This window comes from Actinia tenebrosa, unplaced genomic scaffold (genome assembly GCF_029948245.1).
Source record: "Actinia tenebrosa isolate PJP-AT-01 unplaced genomic scaffold, QUT_ActTen_1.0 PGA_scaffold4__44_contigs__length_22323623, whole genome shotgun sequence".
Classification (NCBI taxonomy): Eukaryota; Metazoa; Cnidaria; class Anthozoa; order Actiniaria; family Actiniidae; genus Actinia; species Actinia tenebrosa.
In genome coordinates, this window is record NW_028292581.1 from 2304839 (window position 1) to 2325097 (window position 20259).

The window sequence follows — 20259 nt, forward strand, 5'->3', positions numbered from 1 at the left end:
TTTGAACCAACAACATCGTGTAAGGTCACTAACTATTTAGCCAATGAAAATACTCATACGTGACAGCGAGACGGTCACGGACAAACATGTCTGCATCGCTAGCCTACATTTTCATTAATATATACCCTCTCTCTTTCGTCTGTCTGTGACTTAACTTATTTATTCGTCAAATGCATTGACTAGACGGCTACTAGTTGGGACTGCTTTGATGTGTTGAATTCAACAAGTAAATAAAAAGGAGACTGACTTTAAAAATCGTATAAAAAGTTTGTAACTACTGAAGTGTTGGATGTTTAATATTCGTCGGAGTAAAAAAAGCCGTAAAACTAGCTGCTACAAGTGCTTCACAAAAAATAGCTTTACATCTGATTGTGACAGTATACTGATGCCTAACAACGTATATTTTATATATATTTTTATTTATATTTTATAGTGTTATTCACGTTTATCTAATGATTTGTATGGAATTATTTACTTTAGCAGTTTAAATAGTTATTTACTATGCAACTGAAATATTGAATACTTCTTGTTTTTAAAGACTTTCTTAAAAGGTGCAGGATTTTCCTCGATTAACATACAACAAGCTGGCCTGTTTCTGTTTTTTTGGTCCTCACGGTCCCACATGTCCACCATACCACAACCAGGCCTGATAAACAAAAACACTTGGAATAAATGCATATATAAACAGTAATAGACCCCTTCACGGTTCCCTGCGGCATCTTGAAAGGTAGCTATGCCTTTGAATCGCAGCGAGACGAACGGTGAGCTTGCAATGATAGGGATCTGTGAATAATTGTCCAAGGTGTTAAATAAAGGTCTCTATCATTACAAGCTCACCGTTCGTCTCGCTTCGATGGAAAGGCACGGCTACCTTCAAAGGTGGCGCAGGGAACTGTGAAAGGGACTGGTTGAATTTGATGGATATGTCGTTAGTCTCTCTTGTCTCATATCAATCAGTATGGCCGCCAAAGTTTGTAAAAAACGTCTTTACCTTGGGCTTATTGTTTTCGCATAGTCAGACCACGTGTCATTTTATATGGGAATACTGAAGATTTTCTGTCTGAGTATTGTCCATATTCGGGTCAGCAGATACTATCTTCTCATGTGAAACCACTAAACAAAGAATCTTATTCTCAAGGGATGGCACGTGGTCTAAAATGGAGAAACATTACGCACAAGGTACAAAGGTCTATTTTATTCTCTCGAGAATATTGGTAAACCAGAAATAGTCCAAGTTCGATATTTTCGAATTTTGCGTCATTTAGCAGCATGATACTTCATGTATGGCACAGAAATATGTGATTACATCTAACGCCGTTTATACATGACGACGTTTCCGCCCGTTTGTAATCTTCGAAAATTGCTGTTTTTCAAAGCTATCATTTTGCATGGCTTCCAGTAACAAAGGTTTTCAGTATTTTTTTTATTTAGAAGCTGCTTTTGAAAATTCTGTTTGTAGAATGAGGTTAAGTTTTGAATCTCATTTTTAGTTTTAATGATGAAAAGGTAAATTTTAATTTACCTTTTCATCATTACTGTTTCATTAGAAACACCGACGCAGCTCACACTAGTTTTTAGCTAGTTATATCTTTTTAGTGAACTTAATGAGCAAGCGGGCCCGAGAAACTTAGAAACTTATATTATTATAAATCTAGAGGGGTGGGGAGGGGGGGGGGGGGCGAAAATGGGTGGGGTCGGCGCGGGATTCTTGAGAGGATTCTACGTCTGCTACAAGAATGTTTATCATTTCATGGAGTGCATATTTCACTTACTTTGGTCTCCCTAAACACCATTGTGAGTCTACGATCACGTGAGTAACACCCATTGAGTTCAGAGTATTCCATACGACTTTTGGAGGCTTGCGACTAAAGATCTGATAAACCTTGTGTGTTCTTTCTCTGAAAACATTAATGTGAAAATGGATTCAGTGACTGGGATTATACTTAATTTTTAATAATTTCGTACTCATGACTAGTTATAGATGCCAGTGGATTCTCTCGCCCCGGTGCGAGCCGTAACCTACGACCGAGAGAAACTGGAGCGAAAGTTTCTGGAATCCAGTGCAATCCCATGCGACTTTTTCAAATTTCTAAAGATATACCCCTAAAACTGCTCATAATTTTTTTTAAAGCGACACTGACAAATGCGAAAATACTCAGGAAATCGTACAATTCGTTGGGGTAGGGTGAGTATAATTTTGAAATGATACGTCTTTGTAGCAGCATTGGAGATTTAGAACTGCAATATGTGTTGCGCGTCGATGTTGTCCTCAAATTGTCTAGTAAAACTTCGCACAAAGTCAAAGCTCAAACATGATAGTCGAGACACAGCAAGAAATAAAATGCGGCCGCACAACATTTTGGAAACACATGGTCTCACCTTATTCCCACATCTTCGTAATGAGGATGATTCACTATGGCTCGTTTCGTGCACAGTTTAACTGTAGCCATAGTAGGCATTGCACCAGCAAATACCGAGTCTAGAAATAAAATATAAAAAAAGAAATTTGGCAAGGATAAGTCATCACGAGAAGATTAGATTGTAGACTGAATAAAATGGGAAGATCCAGATTGCCGGCACGAGGGATCTCCGGATGTGGAATGAGGAAAAATGACCTATTCCGCTGACCCTTCCCTCAGGAAAACTCAGTCTGGAAAATGCTCAATCGAATTGAAATTTAGAAAGTTTGATTTTACAATTGTAAATTAGCCTGCGTGAAGACCGAATTTAACTCTCGTTAAGACGATCGTCTTGACGAGTTAAATTCGGTTTGCAAGAGAGGTTATCGTAAATTGACTGAAGCCAATATCAGTGCAAAAGATTAAAAAACAGTCCCACAGTTCACTGCAATCGCCAACTCGACCCAGGTTTTTGCTAAACCTCGGAATGATTAATGATTAGTTCCATACGCACCCCTTGATGTTCTTGTAGTGATAAACTCAACTAAGTCTTCGAGATCGGGATTATTGTACTCCCCTGATGTATTCTGGAGACATAAAAAGCGCTGTCAATAACTAGGTTCCATAAAACTTTTATGACAAGATTTCAATATTTTTTGCCCAAGGTAAGGAGAAAAGGGATGGAAAGGGGCCTTGAAGAAAGAGATCGCACTTCCAACCCCACAATACAAGCAACCTATGAAAATCTTGCAGATTCGAATCAACGCTGACTTCAGTATTTTACTTCCCTGCTAGCAGAGTCTGTCTTCTCTTTCTCATCCTTCTTTCAGGCGGGGAGGAAGGAGACTCTGCCGATGTAGAGAGTTTCCTTTGATACACCACCGTCCAGGATTGTGGATGAACAAAACCAGTTTTGAAACCGGTTTTTAACTGATTACATGTAGTGCGCATGAGCAAATGTAACACACCTTGGCGCCAAACACTGTTTGACGAGAGCGGCTGGCAAAATCATGACAGCGTTGCTAAGTTCCGCCACGCATGCGCGACAGAAATAACGTCCTACATCGGCAGAGTCTATTTTTCTCTCTCAACCAAAACAAAAGGAAAATAGGCTCTGCTAGCAGGGAAGTATTTTACATACTAATTTGACATTCCATCGTCATTTTACTTACGAATTGCACTCTTAGGTTTTGGTATCCCTGTACCGTCATCATGGCGATGAGACAAATGACAATGGCCTGATGTCTTCGTTTATCGCCAATAAAACCAAAGAACTAAACATTTAAAATTTAAGATAAAAATTTAGTTCATTACTGTGGTTGACTGGAACTAGCATGTCAAAAGAACAAAAAAACCTGGTAAAAGTACAATACCACAAAGAAATATCGTCTATACCACCACTATTACCATACCACAAAGAAATATCATCTATACCACCACTATTACCATACCTCAAAGAAATATCATCTATACCACCACTATTACCATACCACAAAGAAATATCGTCTATACCACCACTATTACCATGACTTCTACCACCAGTAGTGTCAGTCTTTTAGATTAGACAATTATAAAAGTCACCTTTCTTGATGCTAGCAAAGATGCGAGGACACATAATGCTGGTGTTCCAAACAGCTTGAGGCGCATGATTATAACAGCCATCATGATAAAAGCAATAGCTTGTAATACGTGGTAGAAATACTAGGGTACGAATGAAAAACGCAGTGATTAGTAAAATGTCTCCACTACAATGACTTAGCGTGTGCGTCGTGGCGCAAATCTATTTTATTGCCAAAGATAATCCTTGTAATTATAATGTTACAATATATACTTATATACTAACTTTATTGAAAATAATACAAGCAATCTGAATACCGCTAATTGCTGCTATTATTCGTAATGTGATTGATACTGCACTGATTTTAGTTTCCATATTTGTTTGTTTTATTTTCTTTATGTTAAAGCTAACTCATCTTACCTCTGCATTTGGTTTTGGATTTGGCTGTACACTAGAGGAAAGATACCATTAATTAGACAATTAGACATTTTGAATACTTGGATCTTTTGCATGGTCAAGGTAGACAATAAACCAGAAAGATCACTGCCAAGGGGTAACTAATAATAAGTGCTTGTTCCCAGGTACTGCACAATTGTTGCGTCTAACTAGAGTATAATTCGCACGAATTCCCATGAAAATGACATCACAATGCACTCCACAGCTCAAAGTACAAAAATTGTGACATCTGTCGAACCAATCAGGGATTGCGCGATTAAACTCAACCACATGACGACACAACTTGCTCCGTACCGTACCTTTTCATAGCCACACAAAATCGTTATAATATTGATTGGATGAGCAGTGACTTCATCCACTGTGATTGGTTCGAAAGATGCCGTCAATTCCGTATCGTGATGGTGTCGGTGCAGTTTGTTGCGCCGTTTCATAGTCACACGAAAACTACTCTATCTGCTCTATGAAAACCACGCATATTTTTATGTAGGAGTGGGAAACGCAAGGTACTAACATATAACATGTACAACGTATAGTATGACGTAACACTGGAATGGCTTCCAATATATAACATGTACACCGTATAGTATAACACAACACTGAAATGCCTTCCCGTAAGAATGATTATTGTACAAGTGGGAAACGTAAGGTACTATCAAAAGAACGTACACCATAGTATAACATATCATCCTTTCCCACTTATATAAAATTGCTGGGTTTTCTTTTTAATATCTTACTCATTCGGTGACTCTTCTTCCTTCTCTTCTTTTGTCTCGGACTTTGTACCAGTACCAAACCAAAACTTCCACTCATCGATAGCAATCTACAGTGTGCAATAAAACCTGCATGAAATATCATTTGGAGTGCCTACATAGAACTTTTACTGTAAGTCACACGCTGCGTCGACTGAAGAAATAGGTATGGGTTCTACTTTTCCGACGTGGTTTCGCATGGGTACCGGTGGTAATATATTGACAGTATAGAAACTGTAGTATAGAAATTATTTTACCTTGCTTAAAACTACTGCAAGAGAAAGTATGGCGGCGGGCAGAAGCAGTGTCTTGGACAGTTTTGTGAACGTCTGAAAAAGGAGCATAAAGGTGTAAGGACATTAATACATAAATTCTTGAACTTCCTCTTGCACCTTCGAGAAGATGAGTGTTTAAAAAAGGAAAAAAAGGTTCATAATGGCTGTATTAATATCAAGAATAACAAACAAGTTTAGCAAAGGAGACGTGGCCTCTGGACGACGGCGCAAGATCTTTCATTGTGCGTGCCGTCGTCTTCATCTCATCAGTCAACGTGAAAACACTACAAATGACATCATGTGATGCCTAAAACAGCAAAATAATTAACACTAAAGGAAGTTTAAAAAGCGTTTATTTCCCTACCTCTCGTTCAATAAAATCAAACTCAGGAGCGCACGTATAAAGTGATGTATGAAAATCTTGATAGTTGGAGAACTTTGACTTGAGAATACTAACAATATGCGCCTAAATGAAATAAAGGTAGTTAAAGTGAAGTACATGATAGAGTGATTTCATAACAGGGAGCACTCTCATTCATAATGGCAGACCTTGTGTGGTTTTGGAGTGGGGAAGGAAGTTTTGTTGAGGGTAATATGAGGAGTAACTGCAAACCCTCCGTCCCCTCCAGGAAATCCTACATAAATGCATAGTGTTTTGGGGGAGGGGAGGGGAGAAAAGGGAAAGAGATTTGTTGAGGGTATTATATTACGAAGAGTGATCTTAAACCCCCCTCCCCCTCCAGGAAATCCTACATAAATTCATAGATTTATATTATAGTTATAAGAATGGACTTACGTCATCCTCAATGCCCAATGATTTTGCGATTGAGATCTTTATTGAAAAGGTACCTACTACGAATATTACTGCTTGCACGAGCTGTAGATCAAACCAAATAATATTTCACCATTAAAAATGACACATTGTAATAATGCACACGAAGACAATAAAGAAAGAATGAAAAATCAAACAATAATACCCACCCAAATGCAAATCTGGTTTGGCAGCTTACTTATGGGTGTTTCAAGTTTGGCAATGACCTGACATTAGACAACAAACATTATTTTGATTATACAAAATAAAACTGTTATGAAGAATAAATGATGAGAAACAGATGAAGGTAAGTGGTGACGACGTAGGGTAAAGTAAAAATCAGGGGTAATTATGTATCTACAACAATATTTGTTTCTGATTGGTTGATTGGCTGTCAATTTTTTCTTGATTAATCCACACAATTAATTACCCAAAGATCTTGTCGATTTATATATCTTATTAAATAAAAGGGTCTTTCTGTATGTGGTAATAATAGGAAATACCATGCACCCAGCGAGAGACCATGGTCTCTTGATGCACCTTTATTTTTGAAGAATTAATGCAGAAATATGCCACTTGTATTTTGCTATGCACTTGTGGTATTTCATTAAGCCCCTTTTATGAAATACATATGGCATAATTCATCACTTCTTTTCAAACGGTTGTATTTCCAATATTAACAGCATATATCTAGCATTTTTATTATGTTGGTCCTTTAGTGTCCAGAGTTATACAACTATAATCACATAGGACTAAGGTAGTTATTTGCTGGCTACATGAATATTGGTGTAATAAAAAGTAGCAGGCAAAACTAGCTTGGGCTTCCTGTGACAAAACAATAGCATGACCACAGATACAGAACATTACAGAACATGATTCTCACCAGTGTTGAGATTAAGGCTGACAAGAAGAATGAGCTGAAACAAGATAAGATAGAAATAAAACAATGAAATACCATATACCATACCACACGCCACGCCACGCCACGCCACGCCACGCCACGCCAGGCCACGCCAGGCCAGGCCACGCCACGCCAATCCACACCACACAGCACCACACCGCACCGCACCGCACCACACCACACCACACCACACCACACCACACCACACCACACCACACCACACCACACCACACCCCTATCAATTGCCCAAAAGGCCTTGGTTGCCCTTATTATCAAGAACTTATTGAAATAGTCTTTTTGTTTAGTTTTTTCTTAATGTTACAGTCAAGTTTGAGTTTGGTCATTGCAATTAACGTTTTATAACAAAAAAATGCTTGCAATAATAATTACCTTAGAAGCATAGAATTACCAAATTGGAAAACAAAATTGACAGCATGTGCAATCTAAAAATGAAAATAAAATTATTGTCTGAGATTACTACTTTAGGCTTACTTTATAAAGAGACAATATTCTACTATTATATAGAAGTGGAGAAGTGGAAACACTGTGCAACATTGCAAGCAATGTTGCAGGCAAGGTTGCTAAAGTAGGATCGTTTTCTACTTCAAAATGACAAAATGCATTGTGTGACATGGCTTGCAACACTGATTGCCTGTTACATTGCATGCAATGTTGCACCATGTGGTGTTAGCTTGTAAATAGCTAGTTCAACAGGTGCGACATAAGGTACCTCCTACACAGGTTAAATAAAGTGGGGGATAGGGCCTCGGTGTTGCAGATCTTAACACTTAGGCCAGTGGACTAAGGACTAGGTTCGGCTAAAACCTAACTCCCACACAGATGCTTTTGACTACCTATAATTGCAGCACTAACTAGGGGATGCTTATACATATAAGCATCCCTATATTGTGCCAAGAAAGAGAACAACACATCAAACAAACTGCTTTCTCCACAGTAATACTAGCTGTACTTAATAAGCCTATTATAATTATGGTCAACTAGGTCATCCTTGCATCCACCCTTGACTTACTGCAAGTCCATAAAGAATGATACAAAGCTTGTGTGATGTCAGGAACCTCAAGGCATAAAGTCCAAACAGGGCACAAGTCTGTCAAATGCAAAATCAAAGAGTACTTTATTACACACACTCCAGTTATGAATCCAGTTTATCACTTGATAATAAAACAGTGATCGTTATTAGAACTTGATCATGTTTTTACCTGAGTTAGGAGAACGAATTGTGCAAACTGGGGATCAAATAAGCAAAATAATATATTAATGGTAATTTTATGCTTTATGACACTCTGCTGACACATTGTTGGTTGACCCTCAGCCAACTTAAAAACTTATTTGCACCTCACAGACAAGTACTATAAGAAATTCATTTTTTCATCCATATCAAATCATACGACATATTCTCAAGCATTTTTTACTGATCAACAATAAACAAAGAAATAATACTCAAGGGAATATTACTTATGGTCTGAAATGAGAAACCTGTGAAAATTGTACAATTTTAGGGCTTTACCTGCCAAGGTATCATGAATGTGATGGTAGTAACAGCAACAAGTAATATATTCCACCAATTTACTGTAACTGATCTGAGAAATGATAAAAACAAGAATTCAATTAATTATATCAATGCCGTATTAAATAATTCACATGGTATTCAAGATATGTTTTATCATATGACCCTATGTACCCGGGTGCGCTCTTTAAAAAACCTTCAGGAAAATGGTGTGAGCAGGGCCGTACAGCTTTATTTTATTATTTTTCTTTTCGTGAGGGTCATATGATAAAATGCTTATTGACTGAGTTAGGTCGGGCCTTACGGGAAAATATTTGGCTCATGGCATCACCTCAAGCCAAATATTTTCCCGTAGGGCCCTCCCACTCAGTCAATAAGTAGATATTATGTCAACTCACTTGATTGTGTATGTGACAACCAGAAGCTGTGCTACTAGGAAAGGGTAAGAAAAGCTTTCTCTTAATGGTGGTGTCCACATGACTCTTGTTGCCTGTTGAATGGAAAATATTTTTAAAGTATAAAAAGGAATGTATAATTATACATTTACGATGCAATCAGTGTTCTTTCTTCAATGGGTTCCAACTGTATGTGTAACAGGGTAATAGTCCCCTTCACAAATCCCTGCACTATCTTGAAATGTTGCTGTGCCTTTGTATTCAAGCAAGACAAACGGTGAGCTTGCAATGATAGAGACATGCGAATAATTGTCCAAGGTGTTAATAAAAAGGTCATTATCTTTGCAAGCTCATAGTAGTCGTTTCTCTTGAATACAAAGGCATGGCTACCTTTCAAGATGGCACAGGGAACTGTGAAAGGGACTATTGTGTACATGTACTTCATGCCAACGACACATCAATTAACCCAGGATCAACTGGTTGTTGCTCATGTAACAGCTTGGATGAATATGCCATATTTTATCCAATTCTGTACTTTAGACAACTTATGCATCATGTGCTGAATACATCTACTGAACTACTAAGTGGAACAGTTAGGGGGAAAGGTGGATAAGGATGAATATGATGCTCATGGTGCTTTTAGGCAATGTTACACAAGACAATTTGCAACAACAATTTTGACAGTCAAAACCTTGCAACTCAAGATGATGAATTTTTCATAGCGTTGTGTGACAAATCATCACCATAAATCTTCTCATGTAAGATCGCCTTTATGATTCTGATATTTGAGGTAGGTGTTTCTTACTTCGCCATGGTTGTAAAAGTAGCACAGTGTTCCAAGAATGCCTCCAAGAATGCTACCACTATAAACAAGAAAACAAACAAGGCATAAAATTAAATGTTATATTATCAAGGTTTGTTATTTTATAAGTTAGGCAGGGAGGATCCAGGGTGGGGTGGGGCAAAGGGGGGCTATGGCTCCCCCCCCGCCTTTAACCATAAAAAGAAAGCATATTTTGAAATATTTTTCAAAGTTCTGTAGTGTCATTTGCAAAATTTGGTCAAGCCCCCCTGTTAGTTTCTCACCTTAGATAATAACATAGAATGAAGAAGCAAGCCATCATGAGACCACTCAAAGAAAAGATAAAAAACACGTAGAAAAATGACAATTCTCCAAGACCTGTGCAAAAGAAGAAATCTAGATCAATGGTAAGAAAAGTAATAGACTTAAAGTAACGCAACCAACCAGACTGTGATTTGTAAATGTTTTAGATCTTAGATTTTGAGAGTTGACAACAGCCACAATGCAGCGAGCATGAAAAAAATTATTCCTTTAAATGTAGCTTAAAATAATTTCAATTGGAAAATTGAATTCAAGGGAATGAGATTAAAATAAATATGTTACTGGACCTAAATCACCCCACTCAGTCAGCTCCATGCCAATAGCTGGCTGATAGGCATTTGAGTGCTGTGTTTTGCTAGCGTATTACCTAGCAGCAGTAGCTGCAGTAGTGTTTGGATAACCAATAAGATTTCCAATGGATGAAGTGATAAAAATTATTAATAGACTGTAAAAGGCCAGCCACTGTTGATCAGCATGACCAATCAATGGACAATAGACCTTATTCGTTGTGTGACAAGGTTTTCGGAATTCAGTGTGACAAACCTCCAGGGGATTCATTTTCTTTTGAATTTACTCTTCAAAAAACTCGAAAATGAGTATCCCAAAGGATACGAAAGCAATAACAATGATATCCGGACGAGTTTCAAAACAATAGCTCTTCATTCCCTCAGAGGTTTCTCAAGCTGAATTGGGAAAACATTGGATCACACCACGAATAAGGTCTATTTGGTTTTATAAAGTTATGATATAATAATTAAAAAAGCACTGAATAACAGATCCTGGTGATACACCTCTAGATCTTTTAATTACTATATTTTGCAATAACATACCTTCACAGCTTTGTACAGGGGGTAGGCCTTGTCCTCTATTAACCGTATAACAAACTTTAGTTTGATAATTAAAATAACTGGCTAATTGTTCATAGCAGCGAAACATGAAGCCCAATACTACCTGTAAATAAAAGACCAAAAACTCTCATTGGAATGTCAAATAAAGCAGCTTTTTCTTTACTCCTTTCAGTAATAAAGCACTTAGGAAGTGCCGTAACGACTCTCCTTACACATCTTTCCTGATTACATAACTTCCTGTGTGCTTTATTACTGAACGGAGCACAGAAAAAAGCTGTTTGATTTGTTAAATAAATAGATGTTCTACAAGACAAAATATTATGTACTTATTAACTGAGTGAGTGGGAGGGCCATACGGGAAAATATTCGGCTCTAGGTGATGCCAATAGCCAAATATTTTCCCGTACGGCCCGACAATAAGCATTTTATCATATGACCCTCACGAAAAAAAAATCATGAAATAAAAGAAAGAAAATACCGTTGCAGGTTTCCAGCAGGGCCGTACAGATTTGTATGGCCCTGCTCACTCAAAGCCGTACAGCCTTGCTAAGGCCATTTTCCCGAAGGTTTTTTAAGAGCCTGCGCCTGGGCAGATACAGGTAATATGATAAACACTATTATGTACATATTGGCTTCATGGCAACCATGTTGTAGGACATCTAGAAACAATGTAAATCTCTTACAGAAGTAGGAAATTTCTAATGTTTGACCCACAAAATAGCTGCTGTGAAAGTATCCCTTCCTTTGATAGATTAAATTACAGCGTTTCTCAATCACACAATGCAAATTCATACAATTATTATTTTCTCCTTGTAGCAACAAAATAAGGGTTTTGGTGTACATCAACCAAAGTGGATTTCCATAATATTGTTGGGAAACAAAAAGCTTTCAAGGATCAACACATGCCTTAATGGAATATCATAAAAATGCCTTGATTTATGTCCACCAAAACCTACATCACTGTGAAAGCAAATTGCACGATTTTTTATAACAGAATTTTATTAAAACTAAACTTACTTCTGGATATAAGTTAAATCTTTTAAGAGTGTTGACAGTGTCTGGAAACTCAGTAACATTACAGTGCATGATATCATAAACACCATCAAAAAAATTAGGTGCTTCAACTATTGTCTTGTAATAGGAATAGTATAGGCCCTGGAATAAATAGGAAAATACAATATCATATGTAAACAAATTGCAACTTTAACCACTCAATAAACTTGTCTTCCCTGAATAATTTATTGTAAATAATTAAAAGGTCAATAAAGATCAGTAACCCAGGAGAAGTCTGTAAATGGAATACAAAGTTGTCATTATTTGCATTCAACTTGTATTTTAGTAGAGCCTCATTACTAAATATACAAATTTTAATCTTGAAAAGAATTTTAATGGCAAAAATGTAATATTTTGCTGCGCTATTTCTTGTCATGTTTTCCTTTTGTGTTTTTTTAATTGTTATCATAATCATAATTATCATCATCATCAATGAACAACAATCCCTCTTGTTTTGATTGCTCTTTTTGTATTGAATGTATCATCTGAAATGAGTAATTACATCCTAAACTCCAATTCAATTTATTCATATACTTCAAAATGGTAGGGGGAAAAATGTTTTCTATAAATAAAGAATCTACTCATTTATTACTAAAACGACTAATAGCCAAACAACAAATCACTTAAGGACGGATCATTTATATCTGGTTATTGTACACGTGGCGTCGCTATTTTTAAAAGTCTGGTATCCAATACTACATAACGAGACAGTTTAAATATTGACAAAACAGAATAAAAAAATTAAAGAAAATAAAAGGAATACATAAAAAAATATATATGTATATTCATATATGCTGCAGTTTTTGGAGTAAATCATTAAGTTCTTGACAAAAATATATCACCAAGGAAACTAAAATCTCAAAATCGCGAAAAATTCTGTTTTGTATTTTAAATGCAATTAAATATATGAATTAGAATAACGCTTATAAAATTAACTAAGTTACTTTAAATTAACAATATATCGATCCTGAAAACAGCCAATTCTGACGATAAGTTTTAACTTAGTTTATAAGGAAGAGGTTATTTTAAACTTGCACTTGGAGGACTTTTAATAAAGCTTATATTAGTATTTGCATTGTACTACAAACTGCGCAGTATTTAAACTACTTACCATTTCAGTTCTGAAGGACAGTTCTCTTTCTAACGCAGAAAGATGCGAAAAGAATCGTTCATTTTCGAACATGTGTGAAACGTGCTTGCTGTAATAAAAAATAAAAATGAAAATATCTTACTAAATTAGCATTAAAATCAAAAGTCCTGCAATCTCAACATTTTCATTGAAAAAAACTTACCTATGTAATACTCCGGCGCAAAAAGCTGTGAAGCATATCAACAAAAACAACGATTAGACACTATTATTGTTTATTGTCAATATTTTGTTATTATAATACCAAATAAAATAAGAATATTTTCATATTTTACCGAGAAATATCACCAACATGAAATATCCAACTCCATTGAATGAGCCCAACATTTCTCCTCCTCGAGACTTTGTTCCAGCCTTGGCGCTGGACTTTTTGGAATTTCCAGGGTTTGAAGACTTAGCATGAGGCGTATTGGGTCCTCTTTTCTTCTTTAAAGTCATGTTGAGAATCCTAAAAAAGTTTATAAACAAATAGAACTAAATAACTGCTCCGTACTTTTTAGACCGCCTTTGTTCTTTTTGACCTCTGGATGAGCCTGCAATATGTATCAGCGGTTTATCTATTCAATACTCGGTCATGAAACTGGGTACTAACAATAGAAAATCCAAGATGGCAGATGAAGGAACATCTTCAAAATCTTCACATTTAGTTAAAAAACACCATGAAAAAGCTAAAGCCTGTCACTCTAGACCAAGTTACAGGGATCCAAGGTGGGAGAAGGCTGTTAAGGTAAGTTGTTTTTGTTATTTGTACGTTCGTGATCATGCGTGATGAGGATGTCTTGACAGTGTCAAATCATTTTATTAAATAACATCTTTGATTTATCTAGGTGTATACCATAAATATGGAATCGAAAAATATTTTAGTCCAGGGAGTGCCTTCATTAGGAGTCTCTAAGGATCTTATGGATATCTTTTCTTCATATGGCAACATAGAATCGTAAGTATAGCTTCGGTGCATATCATTGTTTTTGGGCGAAAAGATCGACAATGTAGAAATTTCAAAGGAATACAGAAACGTTTAAGCCACATTAATTTAATGCCATTAAGATGTGAACAGCAAAATCTATATTGTTTGTACAACAGACTCACTTTTCTAAATAGGGGGATTGGATGCCACATTAAAGATATTTATTAACTATATATATTTTCAATATTTACATAGGTTCATATGTATTATATATTTCTTAGGTTTAAAAAGCTAGATGATTACCCCACTGAAGAATTCACAGAAGTCTACCTAATCAAATATGCAAGAATAAACAATGCTAGGTTTGTACATTTTGATTTTGATGTTGCTTTTTAAAACTCATTCATGCAAACAGACCATGCAGGTGATATATCATTGATAGACTATGCAGTTGTTTTTAAATGTTAAACTCATCTTTATTAGATGAGCTTGGCATTAGGTGCTTGTTCGGTGAGATGAGAGGGGCCTGGCACATAAAATCATGGTAATCATGGCAACCCTGTCACAACTCACTGTGCACCTGTCACACTGACGGCCTGGTCAGTGGAATACTGTACTTAACTGTATATACCTACCACAGGGAGGGGGTGTGAGAAAAAACAAATATAGTGTTTAGTGTGGTTGCCAGAGGCTAGCGATAGCAAATATAGTGATGCATATGATTGTTGGCCCAATTTAAGGTCAAGCTAGCATGATCACATGGATAGTATGTGATCAAGTTGACCCATTAGCAATCAATAGCATTGTTCGATATTACAGTGACAACCCATCAAATAGTTTGGCCCTTTTGATGACCAAAGATAATGCTAGCACGATCACCAGAGTAGTGTGTGATTGTAATAGCATGTTTTCAATGTATATAGGTGGCCAAACAGGGCAGATAACAAATGGAAATAGTGGTTATCGTAGGCTATTCATTGCTACTCAGATCAAGTCTAACTTTGCCTAAATTTCATTTAACCACATGATGATCAGATATTTTGTTTAAAATTCTCTTTAATAGGTATGCAAAAAGAAAGATGGATAATAAATCATTTTTTGGAGGTGTGATACATGTCTGTTATGCACCAGAGTTTGAAACGGTAGATGAAACAAGAGAGAAACTACAGGAACGTCAAAGGGTGGTTGCTAGAAAGATAAAAGGTATGATGAAAGTATGAATATTGAATTGAACTTTATCCTATTTTTTAAGCCGTACACCATTTCCACTCATACAGGAATCTAGTAGGATTGAGTGACTCATTACTTATTTTTTTTAATATTAAACTCATCGTTAATGATGAGCTTGGCGTTAGGTGCATATTCGGTGGGATGGGCGGAGCCAGGCACAAATTAGCGGTAACCATGGTCACCCTGTCACCACCCACCGAACACCTGTCACATTGACCGCGACCAGTCAATGGAATACTTACCTCTACTTACCTGTACCAATGGTAGGGATGGCGGGCGGGAAATTAAACTCGTGTTGTAGCGTAATAGCGTCGTATAGCAAGTGCTAGCGATAGATAGCGATGGCGAATAAAGGTTCGCGTGGTTGGCATTAAGCTAGCGTGATCACGTGTGTAGCGTCTTATCGTATTTCGTAATGATAGCTATGATCCATATCTCATACAGGCCACAGAGATCGACTAGAATAGATTGCAACATGCTATAAACAACTTGCTAGCTGAGTCGATCAACGATCGCGTGAGGTAATAAATGCGTTGACAGCGGAGATAGCGGTATGCGTCCGGACAACGCTACTGCGAGATGTCATTGACCTCGAGTCTAACTTAGCCTAAATTACATTTAACCACATTTAATAAATCAATCATTTCTAGAGCTATATGGAAATAACTTGGAACCAAAGACAGTTTCTCCCCAACAGCCAAAGGTCATACCATCATCATCCATGTCCTGTTCTTCAGATGCTGCTAGCCAAAATATTCCTCTAACAAGAATATTTTCATCTGGTACATGTACATCAACAAGAACTACTGAAGTAGCTTCATGCACTACAAATCAAGCAGATGATCTTCTTTGTCAGTCAAATACAAACTACACTGAGTTTCCAAATATACCAATGCCTATTTCGGATATACCACCTCCTTCCATTCCAAATATACCACCTCCTCCCATTCCATTGCACCCTTCCCAATACCCCCCACCACCTCCTCCCTGGGAGTTACCTAGAGTGCCATCAGCGAATGCGACATTACCTCATGGCTTCCAGAATTTGCCAAATATAACCCTAAAGTCTTTACATCAGTGTCCAAGTCAGTTTGATCCCACCAGTCAACCAGACCATCTGAACACTGGGGCTTTATCTGCTTCAATATCTCATCCTTCTACTGGAACTCTAGTATATGGACCATTACCCGCAAGTGAGGATCCTTTGTGTGAACCGTACCATGACCATACAGTCTCAAAACCACATCGACCAACAGTTCCTTATGAACAAAACTTAGGTGCTACCAATATACAAGCTTCTGCCATTGAATGTTCTCAACATAGTGATAATTTGCAGGTAAGTGAAAATGATAGCCTTTATATGTACTTGGAACTTACTAAGTATACACATATTTCAATAAACATTGTCTTGGTGATAGGTCATTCTGTCATGGAAATGGTTTTGTTGAATACAAAGAACATCGAATCAATCTCAACACTAAGGTCCATGTTCTTGACGAGAATAAGAAGCAGAAACATAACTTAGTCATTCAAGCTATTTTGTAGCCTAAAGCCTTTTGCAATGACAACATTTATTGAAATAGGTGTATAGTATGAGATCAATTAATGAAAGCAGTGAATGTGAATAAATGGAATGGAGTGACTGCTTCACAGTTCTTTATTTGAATATGTACATGCCATTAAATTATCTATAATTAACTATAGCTTTATCAAAGACGACATCTCAAAACTTCTGCATAGAAGGCCACAAAAGACGTTGCCCACTGGATATTGCCTTGATGTTGTCTTTCTATGATAAAGCTGTAGTTAGGATAATACATAGAAAGGAAGGTTAAGGTCACGCCGACACTAATGCGTTTTTGAAGCTGTGTCGACTTTGCTAAAGCTGTTGAATACTTTCTGTTCTCAGACCATCGAGGCATCTGTTGATAGGACCGTTCTATCTATTCGTGAAAAACTGAAAAGGGTATGCATTTTTATTGTATGTTACCAAAATTAAGTTAAGTACTTAGAATTAATGATGTATAACTGTGTTCGCAGTTGCGGATCCAGAATTTTAAAGGGGAGGGGTAGGTGTTCCAGGAACGCTATTTCGTGCATTTCCTGTTTTGTTTTGTTTTTTATAGACAAGCCGGCATAATTTTGATAAATTTCATTTTTTGCGCATAAAAAACATGATCGTCTTGACAAAGGTTGGTTCCATGGAACCACCAAACCACCACTGGACCCCTACGGCTTCGATCCATCGTCTTACGCACGGCCGTTGGTTGGGTGCCTTTTTTTCAGTTATATGAAATCTGCAATAAGCGGTTTCATCACTTCTTCTGTAAGTTGGATGTCAGAGTACTAAAACGTTTTCCTGATTAGGTTTCTAGTGACTCGACTCTTCAAGGACCGTCAAGAGAGGTAAGATAAAAATGAAAAGATAGCTTAAATATATAATCATGCGCTGTGATTGGCTTTGGGTGAAAGCGTGTTTATTCGAAAAATTTGTTGCGCGTCACGACTTATTTTTGCTTAGCTGTGTCGTGCCCCGTTGCACCCAACATTTGCATTCATTTGCATTCATTGCACACCGGGGACTAAGTTTTAGGATACTGCGCTTAACACTTATCACCACTGCAAGTACAGCAGTGGCGTAGCTCAACGGAGTCGAAATGAAAGCAATTTTTATGAACCCTATTTATTATCTTTATTTGTGTTCTTATTTAACAGCTTTCCAGGCAAAGAACTGCGAAAAGTCAACCTCAATCAAAGAAACAGAGAAAGAGAATTTAAAAGGATTAAAGTTTCGGCGATGCACAGTGGTTTACCGAATCAAAGTCTTGCGAAGTAAACTGATACGAAAAAATGAAACTCAAGAAATTTCATTCATTTTCCTTCTCAGAATTTCTTTAAAGGTGCTGACACATGGTGCAACATTGCATGCAGCATTGCGTGAAACGGGACTGTTGCAGCGTGTCTACCCCAAACTTGTTGCACGCAACGTTGCATGCAACAAATCTGAAGTCGAATCGCGCTCTACTCTTTGCGCACAGCAAATTTCATCATGTGAACATGGCTGCAACATTTTGAAATTTCCAGCCAGTCAGCTTGCACCAAATTTATAACTGCTGACCATATATCATATATCTGACACAAGCGATGTTGCGTGATTTTGTTGCAATGTGTGTCACCCCGATTCAAATTTGTCGCTTGCAATGTTGCACCGTGTGTCAGCACCTTAAGTCTCAGTCAAGAAATAAAGAGCTCTGAGCGAATGCTGCTGCCACTTTTTTCTGATTTAAAGAAAATATTGGGATAAAAATATAATTCTGAAGGATTTGCATAAACAGAGCACTTCTTTGTTTCTCGGCAGAAGCTAAAGAAAAAAAAATCTATCGTAATGTAAATCTGCAAAAAAATAAAAGAGCTCAATAAAATCATGATGAATCAGTGAACATTTGTTGTGCGCAGTATATCAGTCAGTCAATAATAAGCTTATGAAATGACAGAACAGAATAATCATTTAATCATCAATTACCATCTCTGTAAAACCATAGTTTCTATTAACTATGGTAAAACGCATATTGCTATTATTACAATACACTCAACAAAATTACTGGATTCTGATTGGACAAGAGGAGTACAATTAAATCCCAAATTGTACTCTGTAGAGTCCCAATTAAGTTGCTTAATTTTGTTGAACGTATTATATAAACAAAAAATCGCACAATCTTCTCGTACAATTCGGAATTTGAAAACTTTCAAAACATCACTCGTACCTATACATTCCGAATTATACTCGAGATCGTGCGATTTCCTATACAAATTTGTAAAACTGCAAAGTTTGAGGGAAGTACATTCAAAATATATAATATAAATTTTATATATAAATTTTCAAAAATCGAAATTTTGTATAAAAACATTCAATTTGTTGAAGGCACGGCTAGCAAAAGTTTTCGTCAAAGATTCACAATTTTAAAACATATCTTCGCGAGTGTTGAAGCCATTTTATTCGAACTCCACATTTTTACTGATTTTAGCATGCTACTTCCACCTAAGATAATTATTTTTCTGTTGAATTTAATAATTTTCGAATACCTGATAAAAGCTCATTATTTAACTTAAAGTATTAATACATCAGGCTCTTTTACTACTTTCAAAAGAAGGAAAAAGGAAGTCGTGTATTTTTTTGTATAAATGACGTCAGAAAATAATGTAAAAGCATTTTAAAGCCAAATATGGCAGACTTAGAAACGCACAATTATTAACTGTCATTTCATTATCAAGATTTAAATCTGCGACATTTTTTACTCCCGTCTCATTTTCACAACTGAACTCAGCTGGGAATCGCACCCAGTCCTCTTGGCTCGTAAGCCGAGCGTGCTCTGTTACACTACTGAGTTTGGGGTGGATTTTAGAGACAGAAAGGCCAAAATACAATGCCAATCAAAAATTTGTTTCCAAAAGTTAACAAAAATTAAAAATCTCTGGCACACATGATAGAAAATCTATAGCGTCTTCAAAATTGGTTGGAAATAAAAAGCGTCCATCTTGGAAGAAGAAAAATCACCAAACATCGTCAATACAGCCGGAAATCAGTGTCATCAATCGTCTTGATAACCACAGCATCTGAGGACATAAACCAAAGCATCTTCGAAAATAGGGCGTGGCATCATGGAACCACGGCATCTTAGAATTAGTTGAAACCAAATATAGTGGTTGTGCTTGTAGAAACCCAAAATCGTAGACGCATTCGTGGAAAACCCAAGAATCGTGGAAGCGTTCGTCGAGAATCCAAAAAAAATGGACGCTTTCGTTGAAAACCAAAAATAGCAGACGCTTTTGTCGAAAACCCAAAAATCGTGGACGCGTTCTTTGAAACTCCAAAAAGTGG

At 36.9% G+C, this 20259-nt stretch overlaps 2 protein-coding genes across 2 annotated transcripts; one reads left to right on the forward strand and one right to left on the reverse strand.

Moving 5' to 3' along the window:
* Positions 1-278: 278 nt before the first annotated feature.
* On the reverse strand, positions 279-13762 carry LOC116290064 (protein C-mannosyl-transferase DPY19L1). Its single transcript, XM_031697047.2, has 25 exons — positions 13519-13762; positions 13389-13413; positions 13208-13295; positions 12061-12198; positions 11026-11146; positions 10159-10252; positions 9878-9935; positions 9076-9167; positions 8678-8750; positions 8370-8396; positions 8180-8257; positions 7540-7592; positions 7132-7165; positions 6419-6475; positions 6234-6314; positions 5802-5903; positions 5420-5491; positions 5148-5233; positions 4378-4408; positions 3981-4100; positions 3572-3673; positions 2914-2986; positions 2380-2479; positions 1773-1898; positions 279-646 (listed from the first exon to the last, which is right to left on the reverse strand). Exons 1-25 carry the CDS (start codon positions 13679-13681, stop codon positions 493-495), a joined length of 2148 nt encoding a protein of 715 aa, XP_031552907.1. The 5' UTR covers positions 13682-13762; the 3' UTR covers positions 279-492.
* An 88-nt stretch (positions 13763-13850) lies between these two features.
* On the forward strand, positions 13851-18820 carry LOC116290067 (uncharacterized). Its single transcript, XM_031697049.2, has 8 exons — positions 13851-13970; positions 14071-14180; positions 14432-14512; positions 15214-15353; positions 16031-16716; positions 17290-17346; positions 17748-17786; positions 18096-18820. The coding sequence occupies exons 1-8, from the start codon at positions 13851-13853 to the stop codon at positions 18156-18158; spliced, it is 1296 nt and encodes a 431-aa protein (XP_031552909.1). The 3' UTR covers positions 18159-18820.
* Positions 18821-20259: the final 1439 nt, after the last annotated feature.

Bases quoted from the DNA above. Each gene is read 5' to 3' on its own strand.
- LOC116290064 (XM_031697047.2), bottom strand. From the start codon at position 13,681: ATGACTTTAAAGAAGAAAAGAGGACCCAATACGCCTCATGCTAAGTCT. The intron at 8,397-8,677 runs GTAAAGCCCTAA...TTTGATCCCCAG, and splicing joins CATTCATGATACCTTGGCAG to TTTGCACAATTCGTTCTCCT. The intron at 5,234-5,419 runs GTAAAATAATTT...TGCACACTGTAG, and splicing joins TTGCAGTAGTTTTAAGCAAG to ATTGCTATCGATGAGTGGAA.
- LOC116290067 (XM_031697049.2), top strand. From the start codon at position 13,851: ATGGCAGATGAAGGAACATCTTCAAAATCTTCACATTTAGTTAAAAAA. The intron at 14,513-15,213 runs GTTTGTACATTT...TCTCTTTAATAG, and splicing joins GCAAGAATAAACAATGCTAG to GTATGCAAAAAGAAAGATGG. The intron at 17,787-18,095 runs GTAAGATAAAAA...CTTATTTAACAG, and splicing joins TTCAAGGACCGTCAAGAGAG to CTTTCCAGGCAAAGAACTGC.